Genomic DNA, 21,958 nt, shown 5'->3' with positions numbered 1-21,958 from the left:
CTCCATAGGTTCTTTAGTTGGTTTATGATGAAGTTTTGGATCTGACCTTGCTGCACAGATGTCTGTATATTGGAACTAAAAATGAGCACATGGTTTTTGTGCCTGCAGCTCATGAGCAGACACTGGCTTATGATGTGTTGGAAATGGCACAGGCTGGCTGACTTGGCACTGTGTTTTAGCAGGGACAGAGGTACATTGGGGCCATAAAACCTGGTATTTGGACATCCTAGTTTGGAAGTTACTTTAGAAAAGGACATATGTAAGTCTTAGGGCATCAGTACAGGAGACTTATGGATAAGAGAGGGAGGGCATTACTGCTTCATTGTATATATTTTAGGTTTCAAGGAATTTGAAATCTGGCCAGTGGTTATATCTGTGTGTTATCATCCTGTCTGGTCTAATGCTTTTAACTCCTTTTATCCCATAAATCTGTTGCAGTACAATTAGTAATTTGCAGTGTGAAAATGGACAGAGGCATTCTGTCTCTTTGTTACCTACAGCACAGGCAGTGACATAGCTGACACGGAGGACTGCAAGCAGCAAAGAAGACCTTTGCTTGAGGCCTTCTGTCCCTGTCCTGTTCTGTCACCCAAGGCATAGCCCACCAAATCCTACCCCACCCTACTCCTCAAGTCTTTCTGCTGCTAAGATGCAAGTGGCCCACTGGCAAAATTATGGTGGCATAACTTTGCACCCTAATGCTGGAGAGGAATAAATAGCATAGGGTTAGTTAAAGTGTTATCTGGAGTCTGTAAAACAACACATCAGCTTATAATGGCTTTTATAATTCTCAAAATTTCATATATACAAAAGGGGATGTATAAAGTGTATGACTTGAATAATAATGAACTACAGTACATATCTAGGTACCCATCACTAAGCTTAGCAAATAGAAAGTTACCAGTACCTTTGAAGATTCGTTGCTTCCTGATTACATCTTGCCCCTATGCCAGGTAACCCCCATCCTCAATTTTATGTTAATTATTCCCTTGCTTTTTTTTTTTTTTTTTTAATAGTCATCTAGATTGGTATTTCATGAATGACTGCCATTAGGATGCTGTCAGGATCCTTGAGGCAGAAATTGCTTCGGGTTTTTAGTTAGGCAGTGTCTACCCTCAGAGGGCAAGAAGCACATATATTTATTAATAGCCTTTCAGCCTCTTAGACCTTTTACCTCTTGAGCTTCCAGCCACGAGGCCTCCTTGTTTGCCAGGAAAAACCATCTTGGTGCTCTCAACTGGCTCTGCCTGGGTTTAGATTCAGATGTTTTTCTTTTTCTAGATCCTAGAAACTATGATTTTCTTCTTCAATATGCCAGGGGTGGGGGAGAAGATGAGCTGAAGTGAGAAGGCCTCCGCAAGATGTGTGCATTTGGGTACTGCTGTTCTTCAGTGCCTGGCACGGAAGAGACTCGTCCCCAGCATGGGCAGATGGCAGAGTAATGCAGCTTCCTTTGAAAAGAGGCAAACGGCCAAATGGCTGAGGTGTGAACCTTTTGAAAGGCCAGTGCTTTAGGTTTCTACTTGCTGAGTTTAATGTTGTACCCACAAGTTATCAAATGAAAATCAGCTTGGAAGCTCTTCGGCAGTCTTAAAGTCCATGTCCAGTAGAATTAACTTTCCATTCCAGCCCTCTGGATTGTTGGAATTAAACTGCAGACAGTAATGAGCAACTTTTATTCATAGAGGGACTGTGTGTGGTTGTGTCTTGTTTTTAATGTAGCTGCCTCTCCTGTGTGTGCTATGGGTGGGGTCTTCACAGTGTGCATCATCATTAGAGCCCTCAAGTCTCAGCATGGAAGAGGCTGCAGAGTGAGTGTGAAGTTAGGGCAGGAGAAGGAAGTGACCAGTGTCTCAGCTCTGAATAAGGTTTTTGTGGATGGTTTTGGAATTTTGTTTGAAGTAAATTCGGAGAAGCTCAGACATCTAAGTTAAAACATAAATGCATAAACATCTTCTGAACTCAAATCATTTAAAATAGGATTTCATTTTGGATTTTCTTTGCTTTCCCTCCCCTCTGCTGGTGCAGTTGATGATTGAAAAGAGTTTATGTTCTGTTTAGCCATTTGGGTGAGAGTATTGGAAGGTGAGCCGTCTATGATGCCTGGAGTCAGGTACTCAATTCTGGGGTGGGATTTTTTTTAAAAATCTAGTTTATTGAGGTATACTTTATATACCACAAAATTCACCTTTTTAAGGTGTCTGTTTTTATTAATTTTGACAAACTTAAATAACCATCATAACCTCTACTACAATCAGCATATGGCATATTTCCATCACCTCAACAAGTTCTTTCCCTTGTAGTCAATTCAGTCATCCTGAGGCGATTTTTTTGAGTTTAGCACATTTCTAGCCAGAAAGTCTTTGTTGGAGTCTTTTGGATTTCTTTCATTTCTCACTGAAAAGCTAGTTAGAATTGGTACAGAGTGAGGAAATGTTCGGTGTGTAACCAAAAGGAGATCTGGGTTTTCAGGCTGGTTCCCTGGAGCAGCATCAAGGAGAAGTCATGGGGAGAGCTGTGTGACTGGCAGCTGAGAGGGGAAGGAGTTTCCTCCTGATTGCCAAACCCCTAACCTGAGGAGGCCCACTTGTTAGCTGATGGCTTTAACCTACACCTTGGGGCAATTGTGCAGACATAGGAGGTCTTTGTGGCTGAAGATTGCATGTGCCTCCCATAGTGTTGTTCTCAGGGTTGGATATGTTCCCTGGTTCCCTTTGGGACCTCCTACTCTTAGAGGCAGGCCCACAGGGAAAACTGGTGCTCTGAGCTGGCACCTGTTCAGGTCAAGAGCTGGGTTTTTTTGGCTCCCAAATGAAAATCAACTCTGTATCTGACTCAAGGTATTTACTCTTTTAATGTGCTAGGTATGGAGAGATCCAAAGGGATTTCTCATTGCTTGTTGTAGGCTGGTGAATTCTGTAGGCAAATCTATTTAAGGAATTGCCTTAATTATTTCATTCTTCCTCTTTAAATTTTAGGCTTTATTACAAGAGGGTTGCTGACCATAACTAGGGTTTGCTTTGTTTTTCAGTGTGTCTGGAATTGAGTGTTGTGTGATTTAAATGCATGTGTGCTCATTTCTCCTCTTTATTCTCCCTGTGTGCTTTCTCACCCTCTAGGAAACCCAGGTTGACAAGAACTCAAAGTGCCTTTTCTCCAGTCTCCTTCAGCCCCCTGTTCACAGGTAAGGGTGATTGATATCTTTCTCTTTCTTCTGACATCTGAAAGCAGGAGTGTTGGGAGACCTGTCAGGAAACACTTGCAGATGCATCACAGAGGGAGCTTCAGTCGTGTCTGTAGTTATTTCCTTCATTGCATGCCCGCTGGGTTTGGGGTGATGCTATTTGTATGGTATGGAATGTGTTCTTGACTTTGGATGCTTTATAGTTGGGAGTCAAGCCTGCTTGTTGGTAATTAGACAGCCCTAGCAGTTATGCAGGGCTTAGTTCAGGGTAATAACATATAAATTAAAAGTAGAAATTACAAATTTATGGGCTCACAGTACATAAAAGACTCTAGAAGTCATACAATTTTTCCTGCTTCCAAGGGAGTTCATGGATTATCTAATAAAAATGACCCATGATCATCTTGTCTATTTTTAAGGACTTTGGGCAAAGGGGATTACGTGAGTTCTTGTCTTACCCATTTTAGGGGCTGGCTGTTCTTGCAGCTGTTAAGAGTTCTTCATTGTACCTAATTTAAGTCTCCTCTTGGAGCAGGGAACACAGTTGCTGAAGCAGGAAGGCTGTTGACTATCTTTTGCCTTCTCATTTTATGGGGAACTTTTTCAGAGAAGGAGACCTTCTGTTATGTCAGTCATATTTGAAGCTCCTGCTTGAATAAGCTGTAGAAAAGAAAGTCTTTACCACACTGCCTCAAGTCTCAGAAACTGAGGACTCCTCATTGGTTGTGACTGAGAAGCCTTTAAAAAAAAATCCTCTCAAACTCCTTTGGATATTGTGTCCCTCAAAAACATGATTAGAGGAATTATGATTTGGGAATGGACATTTCCAGGAAGATATTAAGCAGGCCAATGACACCCCAAATGGGTAGACTGCCTTGAGCTGTCAAAGTGAGTTGGTACCTGTATAGACATCTGCTGTAGCGGAGAAGGAAGTCTCTGTTTTTAGCCCTAGCTCAGTATTAGAGAATCTTATCCTGTGGCAGCATGTCTTTCTACTTCATAACTGTTTCCTCCTTAAAGTGAGGAACTTCAGCATTCGTAGCTTCAGGTTCAGGATAGCCTTAGCTCTATTGAATTACAACCTTTATTTAAGTGCTATACCTGAAATCTGGACCTCTGACCTATCAGGAAACACACCTGTCTGGGCGCATTGCTCTGAGCAGCTAGGCTTTAAGTTACCAAGCTGTGTAAATGAGTCCAGCTTCCTACATCTTCCACTGATGACTTTTATTTATTTTTATTTTTTTACTTTTTGATGGCTGGCCCGTATGGGTATCTGATCTCTTGACCTTGGTGTTGTAACACGATGTTCTAACCAGCTGAGCCAACCAGCCATCCTCACTGATGACTTTTAGAAAAGCTTTTCTGCTGAATTAGTGTTTGAGACCTTTGTAAAAAATTGTGTATTTAGATTCTGAAAACTCAACTCCTGGCCTTTCTAAGATATTGGTCAACTTATTTTCTTAGCTGAGAAGCATTAAAATACTAGCTGAGGGGCTAATTCAGCTCTGAATAAGAAAAAGGTATTAGAAATAACATTCTAGGAGCTAAATTAGAGAAATCCTGAGTTCTGACCTGTGGATCAGACCTACCAAAACCCATTCCTGGCCATTAATCTGTGTTAATAAAATATCTTTTCATCCTCTGGTGACTCAAGTGGAGAGGGGTAGATGGGGTTGGGTGGCAAGGAGTAGTGTATACGGCAAGGACAGAACTGTAGGACATGCTGGGAAGTAAAGAGAAACCATATTCCCCACCTCCATTTCCCCAGCTCCTATTGAGAAGCTTCCTCTAAGCTTACTCGACTTTTGGCTGACTGTGTGTAGTGGATTGAAGCAACAGGAACAGACTAATACACTGTGGAAGTAGTTAATTTTTTTTTTTGGCAGCTGGCCAGTATGGGGATCCTAAACCTCGACCTTGGTGTTATACTGTGCTTTAACTGGCAGAGCTAAAATTTGGCCAACCCAAATTTTAGGGTTGTAAATGTACTCTTAGCCTTTGTAGCCTCAGTTATTAGGAACTAACTGATATCTTAAATGATAAATTCTCTTACGGGTGAATACTGTGGGAAATCTAGATGTGGAAAGCCATCTAGGAAGAAGTGGGGGCTAATGTTGGGACCTTTATCTGCATTCAGCTTACATGTAGTTCTTACATTTTTTCCGGCATTTGCTTTTACTTTGTCTGTCTGGGCTTATAATAAGCCACTTGCCTTATTCCCTAAGGCAGAAATTGGTATACAAATCTGTAATGATAAATGATGTAGGTTCCATTTGATAAAGAAGCCCCTTTTATCAGGGTTAGATAGTAAGTCAGTGGCAGAACCAGAATTAGATGGCTTTTTCACTGTCAGTCCCATGTTTTTGTTCTAAAGAATCCTTGACCCTTAACAGGGCAAAGGAATGATAAAATTTTAAATTGACTGGTGTTTAGGGGTCAGTCCAGCTTGGGAGCATTAGATGTTGAGCTTTTTGGCAGCCATGAACCTCTGTCTCGTTTGCTTGCCCTTTGCTTCCCTTTGCTTTTGGCCTCAGCTTTGGGCAAAGTGCTTCTGTAACATGCTTGCTCCGTGAATCCTTCAGGTGAAACAGTGTCGCTTGTGGACGTGGACATTTCTCAGCGGGGCCTGACCTCTCCACACCCTCCAACTCCCCCTCCTCCTCCGAGAAGAAGCCTCAGCCTCCTAGGTATAGTTTCTTCCCTTCTCTGCCTTCTTGCCCTAGCAGGAGGGTGAGCTCTAGGGACTTGTTCTTTGCCAGGAGCCAACAAGCTTTTGGGTTCCTAATGATGACTCAATTTATTTCCTATCCCTTTCTCAGCACCCCTGTCATCTCACTAAGTGGTTAAATGGGTCTCTTACCTGCATGTTATGATATATTAATTAGATTTACATTTATCGTGCCCTGAATGTACTGCAATCGGGTTGCTTTAGGAATATCCTTACTCTCTGGATTTCCAAGCAGGGCAAGCCAGATTAAGATGATTGTTGCCCTGTGTGCAAAAAGACAAGGTGAAGGTCAGGCCATATTGCCCCAGAGGGCAGCCTGATAATCCTCCCTCTCCTCTGCCTTCATCTTGCTCATTCTGTGCTCATTCATATTTCTGAACCTCTTGCTTTTGTTCTCTCTTCTAGATGATATCAGTGGGACGCTGCCTACATCTGTCCTTGTGGCTCCGATGGGGTCTTCCTTGCAGTCTTTCCCACTACCTCCGCCTCCTCCACCCCATGCCCCAGGTTAGCTTAGTTTAGAGGCAAAACTTGTAAGAGTTGGGAGTACAAAGTAATACTTTGTACGTTTGAAGGATGGGAGAAATCTATTTATGGAAATAACAACTCTGAGAAAGCGTAAATCTTTTCCCGCTGGCTGGACCAGAACTCCTTGGAAATGAGGCCAAGAACTGGTTTTTCTAACCCATTTTCTTTATGGAGGTGAATCTGATTTTTGTTAGGGATAAAATACTATTGAATTTTTCATCTCTTTGCTGCTGAGACTGTTTTGCAATTCTTGAGTAGATACCACTTGACAAACTGCCTTCATTTCAGATAGAGAGGAAATTTAATATGTTGCTGGTTTTCAAAGTTCTTTGGTGTTTCTGAGCTTTTAGTATTTACTGCAGCCTTGTAAATAAGTACCAAGCATTAGTAGCTCATACCTGCTTTGCCAGCCCCCAGTACCCAAGGAATAAAATGAATGAAATCGGCATTCTTTTCTACTTGCCTGGCAAAATCATTACTCTTCTGGGCAAGTCAGTGAGTCACTATTTCCAAGGCTGCTTTACCGGCACTTCACTTCAAGGTGGGAGAAGTTGGAATCGCTCTAGGCTGGCGAAGCCCCTGAAGTAGTCACCTTAGTCAGGTTAGTGAGCAGCTCCCTTACCTGTTTCCTGGGGTTAAGTGCCCCCGCCCATCCTTCACAGCTTACACGAGCCCACACAGCTTTTTGTTCCAGTCCATCCAGCTCTTTTCCACTGCTTTGGCTTTCACCCTTTCCCAGCTTAGCTTCTAATGCCTTGCCCCTCTTCAGTTAGCAGCTCTGTTTGAGGGGAGGGTGTACTTGTGGTTGGGAGCAATGAGGGTAAACAAGTGACCACCGTTCTCTTGCCCTGCAGATGCGTTTCCCCGGATTGCTCCTATCCGAGCCGCTGAATCCCTGCACAGCCAGCCCCCTCAGCACCTCCAGTGTCCTCTCTACCGTCCTGACTCGAGCAGCTTCGCAGCCAGCCTTCGAGAGCTGGAGAAGGTAAGTGGCGCCTGAGGACTGGCAGCTCTCACTCTCCTCCCACTTGTCGATTTCTGTACCCAAGCTCTCCTTTATTGTTTTTAGAGGAAGAGTCATTTCCCTGCCTCCATATTTACAGCGACAAAGCTGTATGCTATTTTTATTAATTCTATAAGAGATATAATAAAATTGAATTTTAGGGGAAAAATTTTTAACATGAACTTTCAGAAAGGTGGTGGAGAAATGTTCACATAGTCTAACCTGATTTTATGGATAGATTAGCTGACCCAGTGCTCTCTTCCCTTCTTTGTGGAGTCCTTGGTAATGGAATTGTAGAAATAGTCTTCCTTTACTTTGGAGGACTAAAAGTATCATGAGCCTGATGTTCATTGCTAGTGGTTGAGACACTTGTAGCAGCTTTTACTTACTGAAATGTTTTGGAGAATGGAGGGGGGCGGTTCTCCCCTAGTAAGATCAATTGTGCTGAAAACTTTTACATTTCTGTTTTAACTTCTTGACTGCTTCTTGTCTTTCAAAGTGTGGTTGGTATTGGGGGCCAATGAATTGGGAAGATGCAGAGATGAAGCTGAAAGGGAAGCCAGATGGTTCTTTCCTGGTACGAGACAGTTCTGATCCTCGTTACATCCTGAGCCTCAGTTTCCGATCACAGGGTATCACCCACCACACTAGAATGGAGCACTACAGAGGTAAGAGATGCTGGTGGGGTTTTTTTGTTTGTTTTGTTTTAAAGATGACCGGTAAGGGGATCTTAACCCTTGACTTGGTGTTGTCAGCACCACGCTCTCCCAAGTGAGCTAACCGGCCATCCCTATATAGGGATCCGAACCCGTGGCCTTGGTGTTATCAGCACCGCACTCTCCCGAGTGAGCCACGGGCCGGCCTCTGAGGTGCTCGTGTTTGAAGAGTCTTCTTCCCCCTCTTCACCTTTCTCTACCTTTGCTAGCTGACTTTTTCGTAGGAAAGTTCACAGGAGTAGAACTATGACTAGGGAGGAAAACCTCATGGACTCAATTGAATGTTGATGTGGGCACTGGTTTCAGTCACTAGAAGAAACATTGGAAGGGGTAGGGAAGGGAGAGTAAGGGTTCCATGTAAAAAGTCTTACAAGTATCTTGTCTGCTATAGATAGGAGGGCTTGAACAAAACTGTTGAAGAGGCTTCTGAGAACAGAGCCAGTAAAACTCTTTTGGTAGAAGGAAGAAACAACCTAGGACCATTAGACAAGTTCTCCCAAGCTTTGTTTATAATTAAACTTACCATCTAGAGATACTTTCTGTTAAATCGTATATACACAGGGAAGAATTTGGTGTTGATCCTGACTGTGCTGTTCTGAATTTCTTTGCCTGATAGTCACGTCTTTGCTTGGTAGTCACTTCCTGCCAGACAGTGTGGTGATAGTAATTTCCTCTTTTGGTCAGGTTTGTAGTCTCTTAGGAAATAAATATTCATCATAATGCTGAGAGTTTGTAGGATCAGTGTGCTTTAGACTATCTGCTGGTTCTCTGGTGGTACCTCTTCCTCTGTGGTCAGGTGGTCCTTCATGTTCCAGTCATGCCTAGAAGATGACCTGTTAAACACAGCTCTCTGGATTGACTTTGTATTGAGACATTCTGTATCCGACTTGGGCCAGAAACTTGTGACAGTCATTGGTAGGTCTAGGTAATACATCCTTTGTCAAAATACCTGCATATGCTACAAATAAAAAAAGTGTAGAACTGTGAGGAGTTGCAGGGACTTGTGCCTCCCGTCCCTCAGTTCTCCCACATGTGTTCAACCTTAAATGAGATGTATTAGACATTGCGTTTCAAGTAAGAACCTCTGTCATGCTCTTCTCAGGCACCACAGTGTTTTCTCCACTCTCAGCCCATGTTCTGTTGGATTTATTTGCATCCATTTCTCTTATGAGGCAGGAAGTAGGTGTTTAGGTCAGTGTAGCTTTGTCCTGGTTTTCTCTGCCCCCACCTCTACCTTAGAGATGCATGAATAGAAAGGAACTTTAGTCCAAAGAACTGAGAATGAATTAGATAACTGGGTCAGGAGTGGGGGTAGGGGGATGGAGGTGGGGTCAGGACTGCAGACTGTTTCTTGCTGTTCCTAAAAAAAACTCAGAAAAACAAAAGGCAAAATAAAGCATTTCAGAGTGAAGTATTTTGTTAAACCTATTAAAATGATAAATGACTAGGCCATGGGAGTAATGACTAAATACTTGACCTTTAGGTTCCTGATAGGTAAGATGCCAGGAATGAGAGCTCTTTCAAATGGTTCTCCAATTACTTTTTGTTCAAAGGGACTTTTCTTCCTTGAATAAATGGATTTTTCAAAAATAGAAGCCTTGTGGGCTTTTCAGTTGCCAGTTTGCAATGGAACATTTGTTGTCATCTTTTTAAGTGATACTGTAAGAATATCCTGAGAGACTCAAATCTGCAGTTCTCTTGAGTGATTAGTATCCCTTTTATGTATCTTTTTTGTGGGTGATTCCTTTGTAATCTAGTGCTTTAGCTTTTGGAGTTTGTTGTTGTTTTGTTTCTTTAAATCATGGGAGTTCAGATTCCCATTTGCCTTTGTGATTCTAAAGTTTGAGGTTGGATCTTTGCAACGTGTTGGGGCATGAGATTTTAGAAGTTAAAAAAGGGAAGACTTAGATTTTGATTTTTCTGTGCCTAACACACACATGAGTGAGTGACATCCACAATACTGCTGTTTTTGTCTTCGACTGTTCTATGAAAACTTGGAGACTTAGATCTTCTTGAGGGGGATGTCATTTAAACTTCCTTTTGCTATGGTAGTCTATTTTTTTTTTTTTTTTTTTTGATGGCTGGACACTAAGAGGATCTGAACCCTTGACCTTGGTGTAATTGGCATCACACTCTACCAAGTAAGCTAACTGGCTAGCCTGTATGGTAGTCTTTTCTTATGGTATTTATAGGAAATATGTACAAGAGGTCTTAAAAAAGTTCACGGACAGATTCATATTGTCTTTTAATTCTATTTTTCCATGAACTTTTTGAAGTACCCTCATATATAAAAGCAAAGTCTATGATTTAAGGATTAATGTTCATACTTTGATTAATGTTCAAACCTTTTTATATCCTTTTTCTGACTTGAATTTATTATTTATTTGTTTAACAAAAATCTTGTAAGACCTAATTTACATCTTATGAAATACAACATCTTTCTTCCCATTAGTTGTGGAATAAGCAGGAAAACATGGCTTCAGGGACCTTTGATCCAGCTTGCCCACAAAATTGCCCTCCCCAAAGTAAGAATCATTAGTAAAATGTTCAAATCAGTCTCTCAGATCTTTCTAAAGTAAGTTTTTAAATTTTTACTTCTCCTTAATTTTCCATGGCAGGAACCTTCAGCCTTTGGTGTCACCCCAAGTTTGAGGATCGCTGTCAGTCTGTGGTGGAGTTCATTAAGAGAGCCATCATGCACTCCAAGAATGGGAAGTTTCTCTATTTCTTGAGATCCAGGGTTCCAGGTAAGGCTGTAGTTATATTAATTATTTAACTTGGATATGATCCAGTATAGTATCCAAATGGCCCCCCTGCCCCCAAAGGCCACACCACTTTCTTTTTTTTTTTTTTTTTTTTTATAAATTTTATTTTATTTTTTTTATTTTGTTTGTCGTTTTTTTTTTTTCGTGACCGGCACTCAGCCAGTGAGTGCACTGGTCATTCTTATATAGGATCCGAACCCGCGGCGGGAGCGTCGCCGCGCTCCCAGCGCAGCACTCTACCGAGTGCGCCACGGGCTCGGCCCCACACCACTTTCTTGAAGCTCTTTTTCTGGCTGTTAGAGCAAGCATTCTTCCTACAGAGTCCAGTGGTTAAACCCCTGTCTTTGTACATTAATCCCTCCACACCTGAGGAGGCGTCTTTGATTCTCTGACCAAATGAATGAGAAAACTGCTCCCATCTCTGATGTCCAGGCATCATGTGAACATTTGACATTTGGAGGTGTTCCTTGTCCCTGATCCAGGCATCTCAACACTGGCCTGAGAAGCAGAGAGGTGAGAGCTCTCAGGTCATTTCCACAGGAAAGGGAAGTTAAGAGTGTTCACCAAAGGCCGTGGTTAGTGTTAAGGAGGCTGGATACAATTGCAGTCTGTTAGGAAGTATCTGCTGCCGGTTTTGCCCATGTTGTACTAGACTTGCTCTCAGAGAGTAGGTACTTTTATTGTATCTCGTTGTATTAGTGCATCTTTGTTGGTTATAACAGAATACATGGAACTGGGTACTTTGTAAGAAAATTAAATTTATTGCTTATGGTTTCAGAGGCTTGGAAGTCCAAATCCAGGAAACACATCTGGTGAGGGTCTTGGTGATGATTTCAGTGATGCAGAGAATCACTTTGTGAAATGGTAGAGCAGAGAGAGACAGACAGACTCTCCTCTCTCTTTTAAAGCCCTCAGAACCACACTTCTGATCACTATTTTTAATCCATTCACTATGGCATAGTCCTACAATCTAATCACCTCTTCAAGGCTCCACCTTTCAATTACAATAATAGGATTTCCCACACTCTTAACAGTCACAGTGGGGGCAAAGTTTCTAATACATAAAACTTGGGGGACACAATTCAAGCTTCAGAGAGTTTTGGGGGGACATAATTCAGTTCACCACACTTGTTGTCCCTACCATTGTTGAATACAAAGATTTCTCTCCATTTGGGAGCACTGGACAGTTCCCATCTTCAATGGTGTAGTTATATAGTCTTCCTGCGCACTAAGTTAGGGAGGTATCTGTATAATCTCTATTGGAGGGGAAGAAGGGATGGTTTGAAGGAATCTACTTTTATACTGTTGGGTAAAGCAAAGTAACAGGTACATTAATGTGAGGAAATTGTAAGATGTAACAGAAGTTAAAATGAGAACTTCGTGCTTTCTCGTTGAATCAGATTAAGATTCTTAAACAGGATGCCAAGAAATTGCTCTAAAAAGTAGGAGTTGTAGGGGAACCTTGGGCAGAGCATCAGGAACAGGATGGAGCCAGGTGACAGGAATGTTTTTTATAATCTTGGTGATTTTAAATAAGACATGACAGGGTGTGAACTGTATTAATTCTCACTTCATTTAGTATTTGCCTCAGTGCTGTCAACATAGTCAGGTCTTGTGCAGTTGACTTGGTTAAAAGGGAAAGTTACAATCCTTCCTTGTAGGAATTGGGTCTGTAATTTTCATAGTTTGTGGCTTTTTTTTTTTTTTTTTTTTTGGTATTTAACAAACATTTTACAACTGAGTATCAAAACTAAGCCAGATCTCAGCCCTTAGAGGGCTCATAGCCTCAAAATGGGACAGGGAGGAAGACAAAGGCAAGAGCACATGTTCAATTCAGTGCACAGCATGGTGGGGATTGACATGGGCAGGGTAATCAGCTCTGCTTGTGGGCAAGCCACGGAAATCGTAGAGAGGGTTCTGGGCTCTGCAGCTTCTCTCTACTTGTAGAGTATTGAGAGACTTCATGAAATCTTGGACTCCTCAGGTACAGCTCATTCCATTCCACAAATGTGCCCTGCTTGCAGAAATTTTAACTAAGGTTCTTAATGTTGCATTAAGAGCTAGAGCTTCTAATGTTTGCTACTACAGTATTTATTGAGGGCCTATCATGTGCCAAGTACTTGGTCAGGTTCTTTATTTAAATATCTCTAACTTCTTAAAACAACCTTAAAGTTAAATAATAGGTGAGTCTATTTTAAAAGAAGATAATGGCTGGCCTGTGGCTCACTTGGGAGAGTGTGGTGCTGATAACACCAAGGCCACGGGTTTGGATCCCTATATAGGGATGGCCAGTTAGCTCACTTGAGAGAGTGTGATGCTGACACCACCATATCAAAGGTTAAGATCCCCTTATCGGTCATCTTAAAAAAATAAAATCAAATAAAAAAAGATAAGACTATTTTAATTTTGCTCATGAGGAAATTAAGGCTGAGACTCAAAAGTTAATTACTCTATTTTTGTTTTGTTTTGTTTTGTTTTTGGTGGCTGGGCGTTAATTGCTTACTCTAAAGGTAACGTAGCTGATCAGTGCGGAAGGCCAGGATCCAATTCTGGGCCCAACTAACTACAAATCCTATGCATTACTTACCACCACTCTGTTATGGAGTAAGGTAGCAGTAATCAATTGAAAATTGGGCGCTGGTATTTATGAACTACATGAAGAAGGTAGAACCATGTTTATTAGTAGGGGGTATCTTTCTAGGACCTATGATAAATGCTACAGGTAGAATATCTGTTTGCATTTATTATTACTTTTTTTTATAATCAAGTTGAAAGGGTAAAGCAGAGTTAGTATTTGCCCCTGAGCATAAGTGATCTCTCTTTGAAGGACTGGCACAAAGAAGGCAAAGCCGTGTTTGCTGCCCTCTTTTGCTTATCATAAAGGTCTAGGCGTTATATGAGCTTGACTTTATTAGGGGAGAAGATTAGAGTGAGGAAGAGGTAGTCAGTCATTAGCATTTCGGTTGACCTCTGTCAGTCTGCATTAGGGATTTTAACTCAATAGATTCTAGAAAGGAGCCTGTTTGTTCAGATTTTGGAATGACATAACTGAACGCATACAAGGGGCCAGATGTTATTTCATTAATCCTTACAAAACCCTTTGAGGGGATATTACAGTCTTTTTTTAAAAAAAAACAAACACAGATTAAGAAACTGATGAACAGGTGAATTGCAGAGCCAGGATGCAAACTCAGGTTTTTCTGGCTCTAATCCTAGAGCTGGATGTACTAGGAGGGCATCAAGACAAGTGTCAAAGGGATGCCCTGGATCACAGGAATTGCGTAACTAGGACTAATGGAAAAGTTCTGGATGGTGGCAATGAGAAGCAGAAGGAAATTAATTAGAATACATTGAATAACTAGCATTTAAGGGAGGGACTGTTGGTAAAAAAGATGGCACCTGAGCTTGGTTTTCCCCTTATCCCTTCTCATCATAATTTTGGAGCATGGTCCCAACAAATCTTAGGTCATTGATTACATCTCGAGCTGGCCCCTTCCATTTCACAGTTATAAACTAAACCTCTAATACCAGACATCAGTGTCAAAAAAGAGAATGTGACTGGTTTAGCATAAAACCTCTGATGCTATTAGAGCCAGACTCAAAGTGAACATGTCCTTTCTAGTTGGAGAATCTTCAACTGTGTCATGCATGAAGAAAAAAATGCATTTAAAAAAAATTCACACTTTGAATTGGACAACACATTAAGGAAATCAGTTACTTCCTCTTCTGTAACTTTTTTTTTTGGTGGCTGTCCTGTAAGGGTATCTGAACCCTTGCCCTTGGTGTTATAACACTACACTCTAACCTTATCTCAGGTAACTGGCCAGCCCTCTTTTGTAACCATCTTTAAGCCTATAATTACTTGTTCAGTGACATGTCTTCCCTGTATACCAGGGTTTCTCAACTCAGCTCTATTGACATTTTAGGCTGGAGAATTCCTGTGCATTGGAGGAAGTTTACCAGCATTCCTGGCTTCTACTCACTAGATGCCAGTAGCACCCAGTCCCCCGCCCCAGTTGTGGTAACCAAAATTATGTCTCCATATGTCTTGGAGGCCAAAATCCTCCCCAGTTGGGAACCACTGCTATATACCATAGGAGTGAGAAAGTATGCATTCTGGAGCCAGAACACCTGAGTGTCACCTTCGGCCCTGCTACTTACTTAGCTGTGTGATTTTAATCATGTTACTAAACCTCTCCTGCCTCAGTTTCCTCATCAGTAAAACGGGAATGATGATATTACCTTCCTTATAGGGTTTTGAGAAATGCAAGAGATTATTCATGTAAAATATTTAAGATAATGCCTGGCACAGAGTAAGCACTCAACAAATGTTACTTTTTCCTCATGGTCTCTAAGATATAGGAGCACAGGATGTTTTTAAAGTGGTGTCTGTAGTGGACTCCTAACCCTATAAAGGAGGTACTCAGGATGTATTTGTTGAATGACACTCTGGGTGGTCCCTGGGATATCCTTTGTTGTTATTTATCTTCCCTGTCTGATTGCCAGGTCCTCCAAGGTAAGAATTATCTTTCCTTTGCTCTGTATTATTTCGCATATTAGAACACTCACATATTTGCTGATGAGATATTAGGCATTCTCAGAAGAGATTATTTCGTGGATGCTTGTGAAGAAGTCAGGACTCCTTTCATGGAAATTTGTGACCATATTCTCTGGGCTTTTCTCAGGTGAAAAGTTGACCTTGTTTTATAGGCACAGTCTTGCCATTGACTGGGCTCCCCTCCTTGCTCTGGCTAAATGGCCCCTCTAGCAACTCAGTAAGACTCCCTCATGTATGTTTGCAAACCAGACTTACTTCTGGCTTATTTTCTTCTTTATGTTCATTTGTTTCATATGCAGAATAGAACAGTAAATCCTAGGTACACAGAATAGTATAATAAATCACCCAACCCCAACAACCATCATCAGCCCATGGAGCCCATGGTAACACCTGCCCTGTCCACATACCTATCCACTCCCTTGTTGCATACTCGTATTTTTTGTTTAAGTATACTTTATTGAAATGTAACATATGTTGGGCCGGCCCATGGCTCACTTGGGAGAGAGTGGTGCTGATAATACCAAGGCCACGGGTTCGGATCCCTATATAGGAATGGCCGGTTGGCTCACTTGGGAGAGCGTGGTGCTGACAACACCAAGTCAAGGGTTAAGATCTTCTTACCGCCTTACCGGTCATCTTTAAAAAAAAAAGAAATGTAACATACATTAAAATGCAGAAGTCAGTTTTTATGTACAGCCCTTGTTATACTGGAGCAGATCTCAGATATCTTATCGTCTGTGAATTTTCAGTATGTTTCTCTAAACGATAATGAATTTACAGAAAAAAAAAACCCAAAAAACTTATTTTAGAATACATTTAGTTTGGGCCGGCCTATGGCTCACTCAGGAGAGTGTGGTGCTGATAACACCAAGGCCATGGGTTCGGATCCCATATAGGGATGGCCGGTTAGCTCACTGGGTGAGCATGGTGCTGACAACACCCCAAGTCAAGGATTAAGATCCCTTTACCAGTCATCTTAAAAAAAATAAATTAATAATAATAATACATTTAGTTTTATAAAGAAATTACATAGATATCACACAGAGTTCTCATACACCCCATGCCCAGATTCCTGTTATTAACATCTTATGTTAGTGTGGTACATTTGTCACACTTAATGAACTATTCTTAATACATTATTGTTAACTAATATACATACTTTATTCAGATTTCCTTTTTACCTGATGTCCTTTTTCTGTTCCAGAATATCCAGGCTACCACATTATATTTAGTTATCATGTCTCCTTAGACTTCTCTTGGATGTGACAATTAGCTAACAACTTTTTAAAAATGTATTTATGGTATAATTTCACACCTAAATAAAATTTAATAGTGATTCCTTAATATCAAATATCTGGTCAACATTCACACTTCCAATTGTCTCATAAATGTCATAGTTTTTTTCGTTTTGTTTTGGTGTTGGCTGGTACTGGGATCCAAGCCCTTGACCTTAGTGTTACAACACCATACTCTGACCAACTGAGCTAACTGGCCAGCACTTGTTATAGTTTTTATTTTAGCTTTTTATTTTGAGATAATGTTGGACTTATAGAGAGTTGCAAAAATAGTACCATATTCCTGTATACCCATCTTATATTACGTTGGTAAAATTATTAAAACTAAGAAATTAACACTGGTACATTACTATTAACTAAACTACAGACCTTATTGAGATTTCACTAGTTTTTCTACTAATGTCTTTTTTAAAAATTAATTAATTAATTTATCATTTATTTATCTATCTATCTATCTATCTATCTATTTATTTATTTATTGTTATGTCTCTGCTGATTATTATTTCTCTCAGCTAAGACAATTTTTTTTGGGGGGGGGGGCAGCTGGCCCATATAGGCATCGAACCCTGGACCTTTGGTGGTATCAGCACCATGTTCTAACCACCTGTGCTAACTGGCCAGCCATATGTCTTTTTTTTAATTCTAGGAATTTGTTCCAAGATCTTACATTTCTTTAGATGTCATGTCTCCTTAATCTCTTCCAATTGGTGATAATTCTTCAGTCTTTATTGGTCTTTCATGATAATGAGAGTTTTGAAGAGTTTTGATCAGTTGTTTTGTAGGATGTTCCTCAATTTGGGTACACATTATTGGGGGAATAATACCGACAAAGTGATATGTCATTCTCAGTGCATTGTATCAGGATGTACATGTCAGTGGCTTATTACTAGTGACATTAAACCTTGATCCCTTTGTAACCAAGTCAGTATCTTAACCAAAAAAACAGTTTTTTGAATTGGGTTTCAATTAAATCTGCATATGGCTATTGGTTAATGTGTCTTAAATCTCTTTTAATTTATAGTTTTCCTTTTCATCTCTTCTTTTTTCTTTTTTTTCCCTCTTTTCCTTGCAATTTGTATATTTAAAATATTGTCCTGTCTGGAATTTACCTGGAGCATCCCTATGGTGTAACCTGATAGTTTCTTCTGTCCCCTAAATTTCCTATAAAATGGTAATTGGATCCAAAGGCTTGATACCTGGTTTGGGTTTGTTTTTGTGAGCAGGTGACAGCACTACTTTAAAGGTAATATAGGGGCCGAGCCTGTGGCGCACTCGGGAGGGTGCTGCGCTGGGAGCGCAGCGACGCTCCCAGCGGCCGCGGGTTCGGGTCCTATATAGGAATGGCCGGTGCACTCACTGGCTGAGTGCCGGTCACGAAAAAGACAAAAAAAATAAAAATAAAAAATAAAAAATAAAGGTAATATAGTATCTGTATTTCTTTTCTTTTCTTTTTTTATTATGAACTATATAGGAAACCATACAAATCAAATGCATGGTTTAATTTTATTATAAGGTGAACACCACTCAATCAGAAGAACTAGAACTTTGCCAGCCACACAAGAAATCCTTCCATGTGCCCTGTCACAATCTCTACCCCTCCCTTTATAGGAATAACTTCCTTTTGTTTTTCTGTTAATACTTTTATCTTCCAAATGTGCTTTCCTGAACACTATGCTTTAGAGTTGTTCACTTTGAAAAAATTCGATGTCTTTTAAGTCTCTTAATCTGTAGGTTTCTTTTTTATTTCCTTATAATTTATCTATTGAAGAATTGGGTTGTTTGACCTGGAGAATCTCCCTGGATTTTGGGCCGAGCCCGTGGCGCACTCGGTAGAGTGCTGCGCTGGGAGCACGGCGACGCTCCCGCGGCGGGTTCGGATCCTATATAGGAATGACCGGTGCACTCACTGGCTGAGTGCCGGTCACGAAAAAGACAAAAAAAAAAAAAAAGAATCTCCCTGGATTTTACTGGTTGGTGTATTTCAGGCATGCTGTTCTGTGCTCTATATTTCTTACAAATTAGCAGGAGTCTGATCCAATCTCAGGCTTGATCTTTTTGGCAAGACTGTATAGGTAGTATTTGGCATGTCTGTAGGGAAACACATAATGGCTGGTGTGTCTCTTTGTGATCTTAGCAGCCATTCATTGGAAGTTGCAAAATGGTGATATTCTGATTTTATCACTTCCTTTTTATTTATTAGATGGAATAATTTTATAGAAACATTTTCCCTTATCTATTGTTTGTTTATCAAATTCATGTAGGAAAATCAGGATAAATGCTTCATTCTTTTCTTTTATTTACCAATTTTCAAGATAATGAGTTGGTTCCCTATCATCCTTTGAAGATGACCATTTTTAAAAAATAGTATTATTAATTAATTGAATTAATTGTACTTGGTGGGTTTAATCCATTACAGTTATGGTTATTGAAGTTCATATTGTACCATCTTTGGCCAGTGGAAGTCTCTTCCCACTGTTTCTCCCTCCCTCATATAACAACTTTATTGAGATGTAATTCATATAACATAAAATTCACCCATTTAAAGTGAACAATTCGGTGGTTTTTAGTATATTCACAGAGTTGCACAACAATCACCAAAATCAGTTTTAGAGCATTTTCATCACGCCAGATTGAAAACCCCATACCGTTAGCAGTTACTCCCTGTTCCCCTCACCTTCTAGCTCCTGGCAACCACTGATCTGTTTTCTGTCTCTATGGATTTGACTATTCAGGATACTTCACATAAATGGAATCATACAATAATTGGCCTTTTGTGTTTGATTCTTTTCACTTAGCATAATGTTTTCAAGGTTCCTGTGTGTTGTAGCATGTACCAACACGTTGTTCCTTTTTATGATTGAATAATGTTTCATTGTGTGGAGATAACACATTTTGTTTATCAGTTGATGATATTTGGGTTGTTTCCAGTTTTTGGCTATTATGAAATAATGCTTCTATGAACATTCATGCACAAAATTTTGAGTGAATATATGTTTTCAATTATCTTGGATATACCTAGGAATGGAATTGCTGTCTCATATGCCATCCCTATGTTTAACTTTTTGAAAACCCGCCAAACTTGCACAACTACTGCACAATTTTGCATTCCCACCAACAATGCATAAGGATTCCAGTTTTTCCATGTCCTCACCAAGGCTTGTTATTGTCCATCTTTTTTAATGTAGCCATCCTAGTGGGTGTGAAGTGGTATCTCATTGTAGTTTTGATTTGCATTTCCCTAATGACTGATGATATTGACATCTTTTCATGTGTTTATTGACTATTTGCATATCTATTCAAATTCTTTGCCCATTTTTTAAATTGGGTTGTCTTTTTATTATTGAGTTATAAGAGTTCTTTATGTATTCTAGATACAAGTTTCTTGTCAGATATATATGATTTGCAAATATTTTATCCCATTTTGTGGGTTGTTCTTTTACTTTGTTAGTGATATCCTTTGAAGCACAAACGGTTTTGATTTTGATGAGCTTCCATTTATCTATTTTTCTATTTTTTTTTTTACTTGTTATATTTAGAAGATAACTCACAGTAATGGAAATTAATACCTATGTTTTCTTTTTTTTCATATGAATTTTTTTTTAATTTATTTTTTTATTATTATTATTATTTTATCTTAATTTTATTTTGTCGATATACAATGTGGTTGATTATTGTGGCCCATTACCGAAACCTCCCTCCCTCCTCCCTCTCCCCCTCCCACCCAACAATGTCCTTTCTGATCACTTGTCATATCAACTTCAAGGAATTATAGTTGTTATGTCCCCTCTCCCCCCCCCGGTTTTTTTTTTTGTGTGTGAATTTATTTATTTATTTTTAGCTCCCACCAATAAGTGAGAACATGTGGTATTTCTCTTTCTGTGCCTGACTTGTTTCACTTAATATAATTCTCTCAAGGTCCATCCATGTTGTTGCAAATAGCAGTATTTCATTCGTTTTTATAGCTGAGTAGTATTCCATTGTGTAGATGTACCACATTTTCCGTATCCACTCATCTGATGATGGACATTTGGGCTGGTTCCAACTCTTGGCTATTGTAAAGAGTGCTGCGATGAACATTGGGGAACAGGTATACCTTCGATTTGATGATTTCCATTCCTCTGGGTATATTCCCAACAGTGGGATAGCTGGGTCATATGGTAGATCTATCTGCAATTGTTTGAGGAACCTCCATACCATTTTCCATAGAGGCTGCACCATTTTGCAGTCCCACCAACAGTGTATGAGAGTTCCTTTTTTTCCGCACCCTCGCCAGCATTTATCGTTCAGAGTCTTTTGGATTTTAGCCATCCTAACTGGGGTTAGATGGTATCTCAATGTGGTTTTTTTTTTGTTTGTTTGTTTGTTTTCTTTTTCGTGACCGGCACTCAGCCAGTGAGCGCACCGGCCAGTCCTATATAGGATCTGAACCCGCAGCGGGAGCGTCGCTGCGCTCCCAAGGCCACACTCTCCCGAGTGCGCCACGGGCTCGGCCCTCAGTGTGGTTTTGATTTGCATTTCCCGGATGCTGAGTGATGTTGAGCATTTTTTCATATGTCTGTTGGCCATTTTCTCTATCTTCCTTAGAGAAATGCCTACTTAGCTCTTTTGCCCATTTTTTAATTGGGTTGCTTGTTTTTTTCTTGTAAAGTTGTTTGAGTTCCTTGTATATTCTGGATATTAATCCTTTGTCGGATATATATTTTGCAAATATTTTCTCCCACTCTGTTGGTTGTCTTTTAACTCTGTTAATTGTTTCTTTTGCTGTGCAGAAGCTCTTTAGTTTGATATAATCCCATTTGTTTATTTTTCCTTTGGTTGCCCGTGCTTTTGGAGTCGTATTCATGAAGTCTGTGTCCAGTCCTTTTTCCTGAAGTGTTTCTCCTATGTTTTCTTTAAGAAGTTTTATTGTTTCAGGGTGTATGTTTAATTCTTTAATCCATTTTGAGTTGACTTTAGTGTATGGTGAAAGGTATGGGTCTAGTTTCATTCTCCTGCATATTGATATCCAGTTCTCCCAGCACCATTTGCTAAAGAGGCAGTCTCTTCCCCAGTGTATAGGCTTGGTGCCTTTGTCAAAGATCAGATGGCGGTAGGTGTGTGGATTGATTTCTGGATTCTCTATTCTATTCCATTGATCAGTGTGTCTGTTTTTATGCCAGTACCAAACTGTTTTGGTTA

General features: G+C 40.2%; 1 protein-coding gene across 2 annotated transcripts in view; it reads left to right on the top strand.

Annotated features, from left to right (window-relative positions):
- The window catches only part of SOCS7 (suppressor of cytokine signaling 7), a 45,149-nt gene that overhangs the window by 4,624 nt on the left and 18,567 nt on the right, over positions 1-21,958 (top strand). Inside the window, exons 2-7 of one of the 2 annotated variants that reach the window (XM_063109332.1) lie at positions 3,120-3,184; positions 5,770-5,874; positions 6,321-6,422; positions 7,298-7,428; positions 7,946-8,114; positions 10,781-10,909. In XM_063109332.1, the coding sequence (XP_062965402.1) occupies positions 3,120-3,184; positions 5,770-5,874; positions 6,321-6,422; positions 7,298-7,428; positions 7,946-8,114; positions 10,781-10,909 (701 nt within the window). The remainder of the gene's footprint in view (positions 1-3,119; positions 3,185-5,769; positions 5,875-6,320; positions 6,423-7,297; positions 7,429-7,945; positions 8,115-10,780; positions 10,910-21,958) is intronic. The other variant, XM_063109333.1, reaches the window with a different exon arrangement.

This window comes from Cynocephalus volans, chromosome 10, assembly GCF_027409185.1.
Source record: "Cynocephalus volans isolate mCynVol1 chromosome 10, mCynVol1.pri, whole genome shotgun sequence".
In the NCBI taxonomy this organism is placed as follows: domain Eukaryota; kingdom Metazoa; phylum Chordata; class Mammalia; order Dermoptera; family Cynocephalidae; genus Cynocephalus; species Cynocephalus volans.
This window is presented reverse-complemented; position numbering and strand designations above follow the sequence as displayed.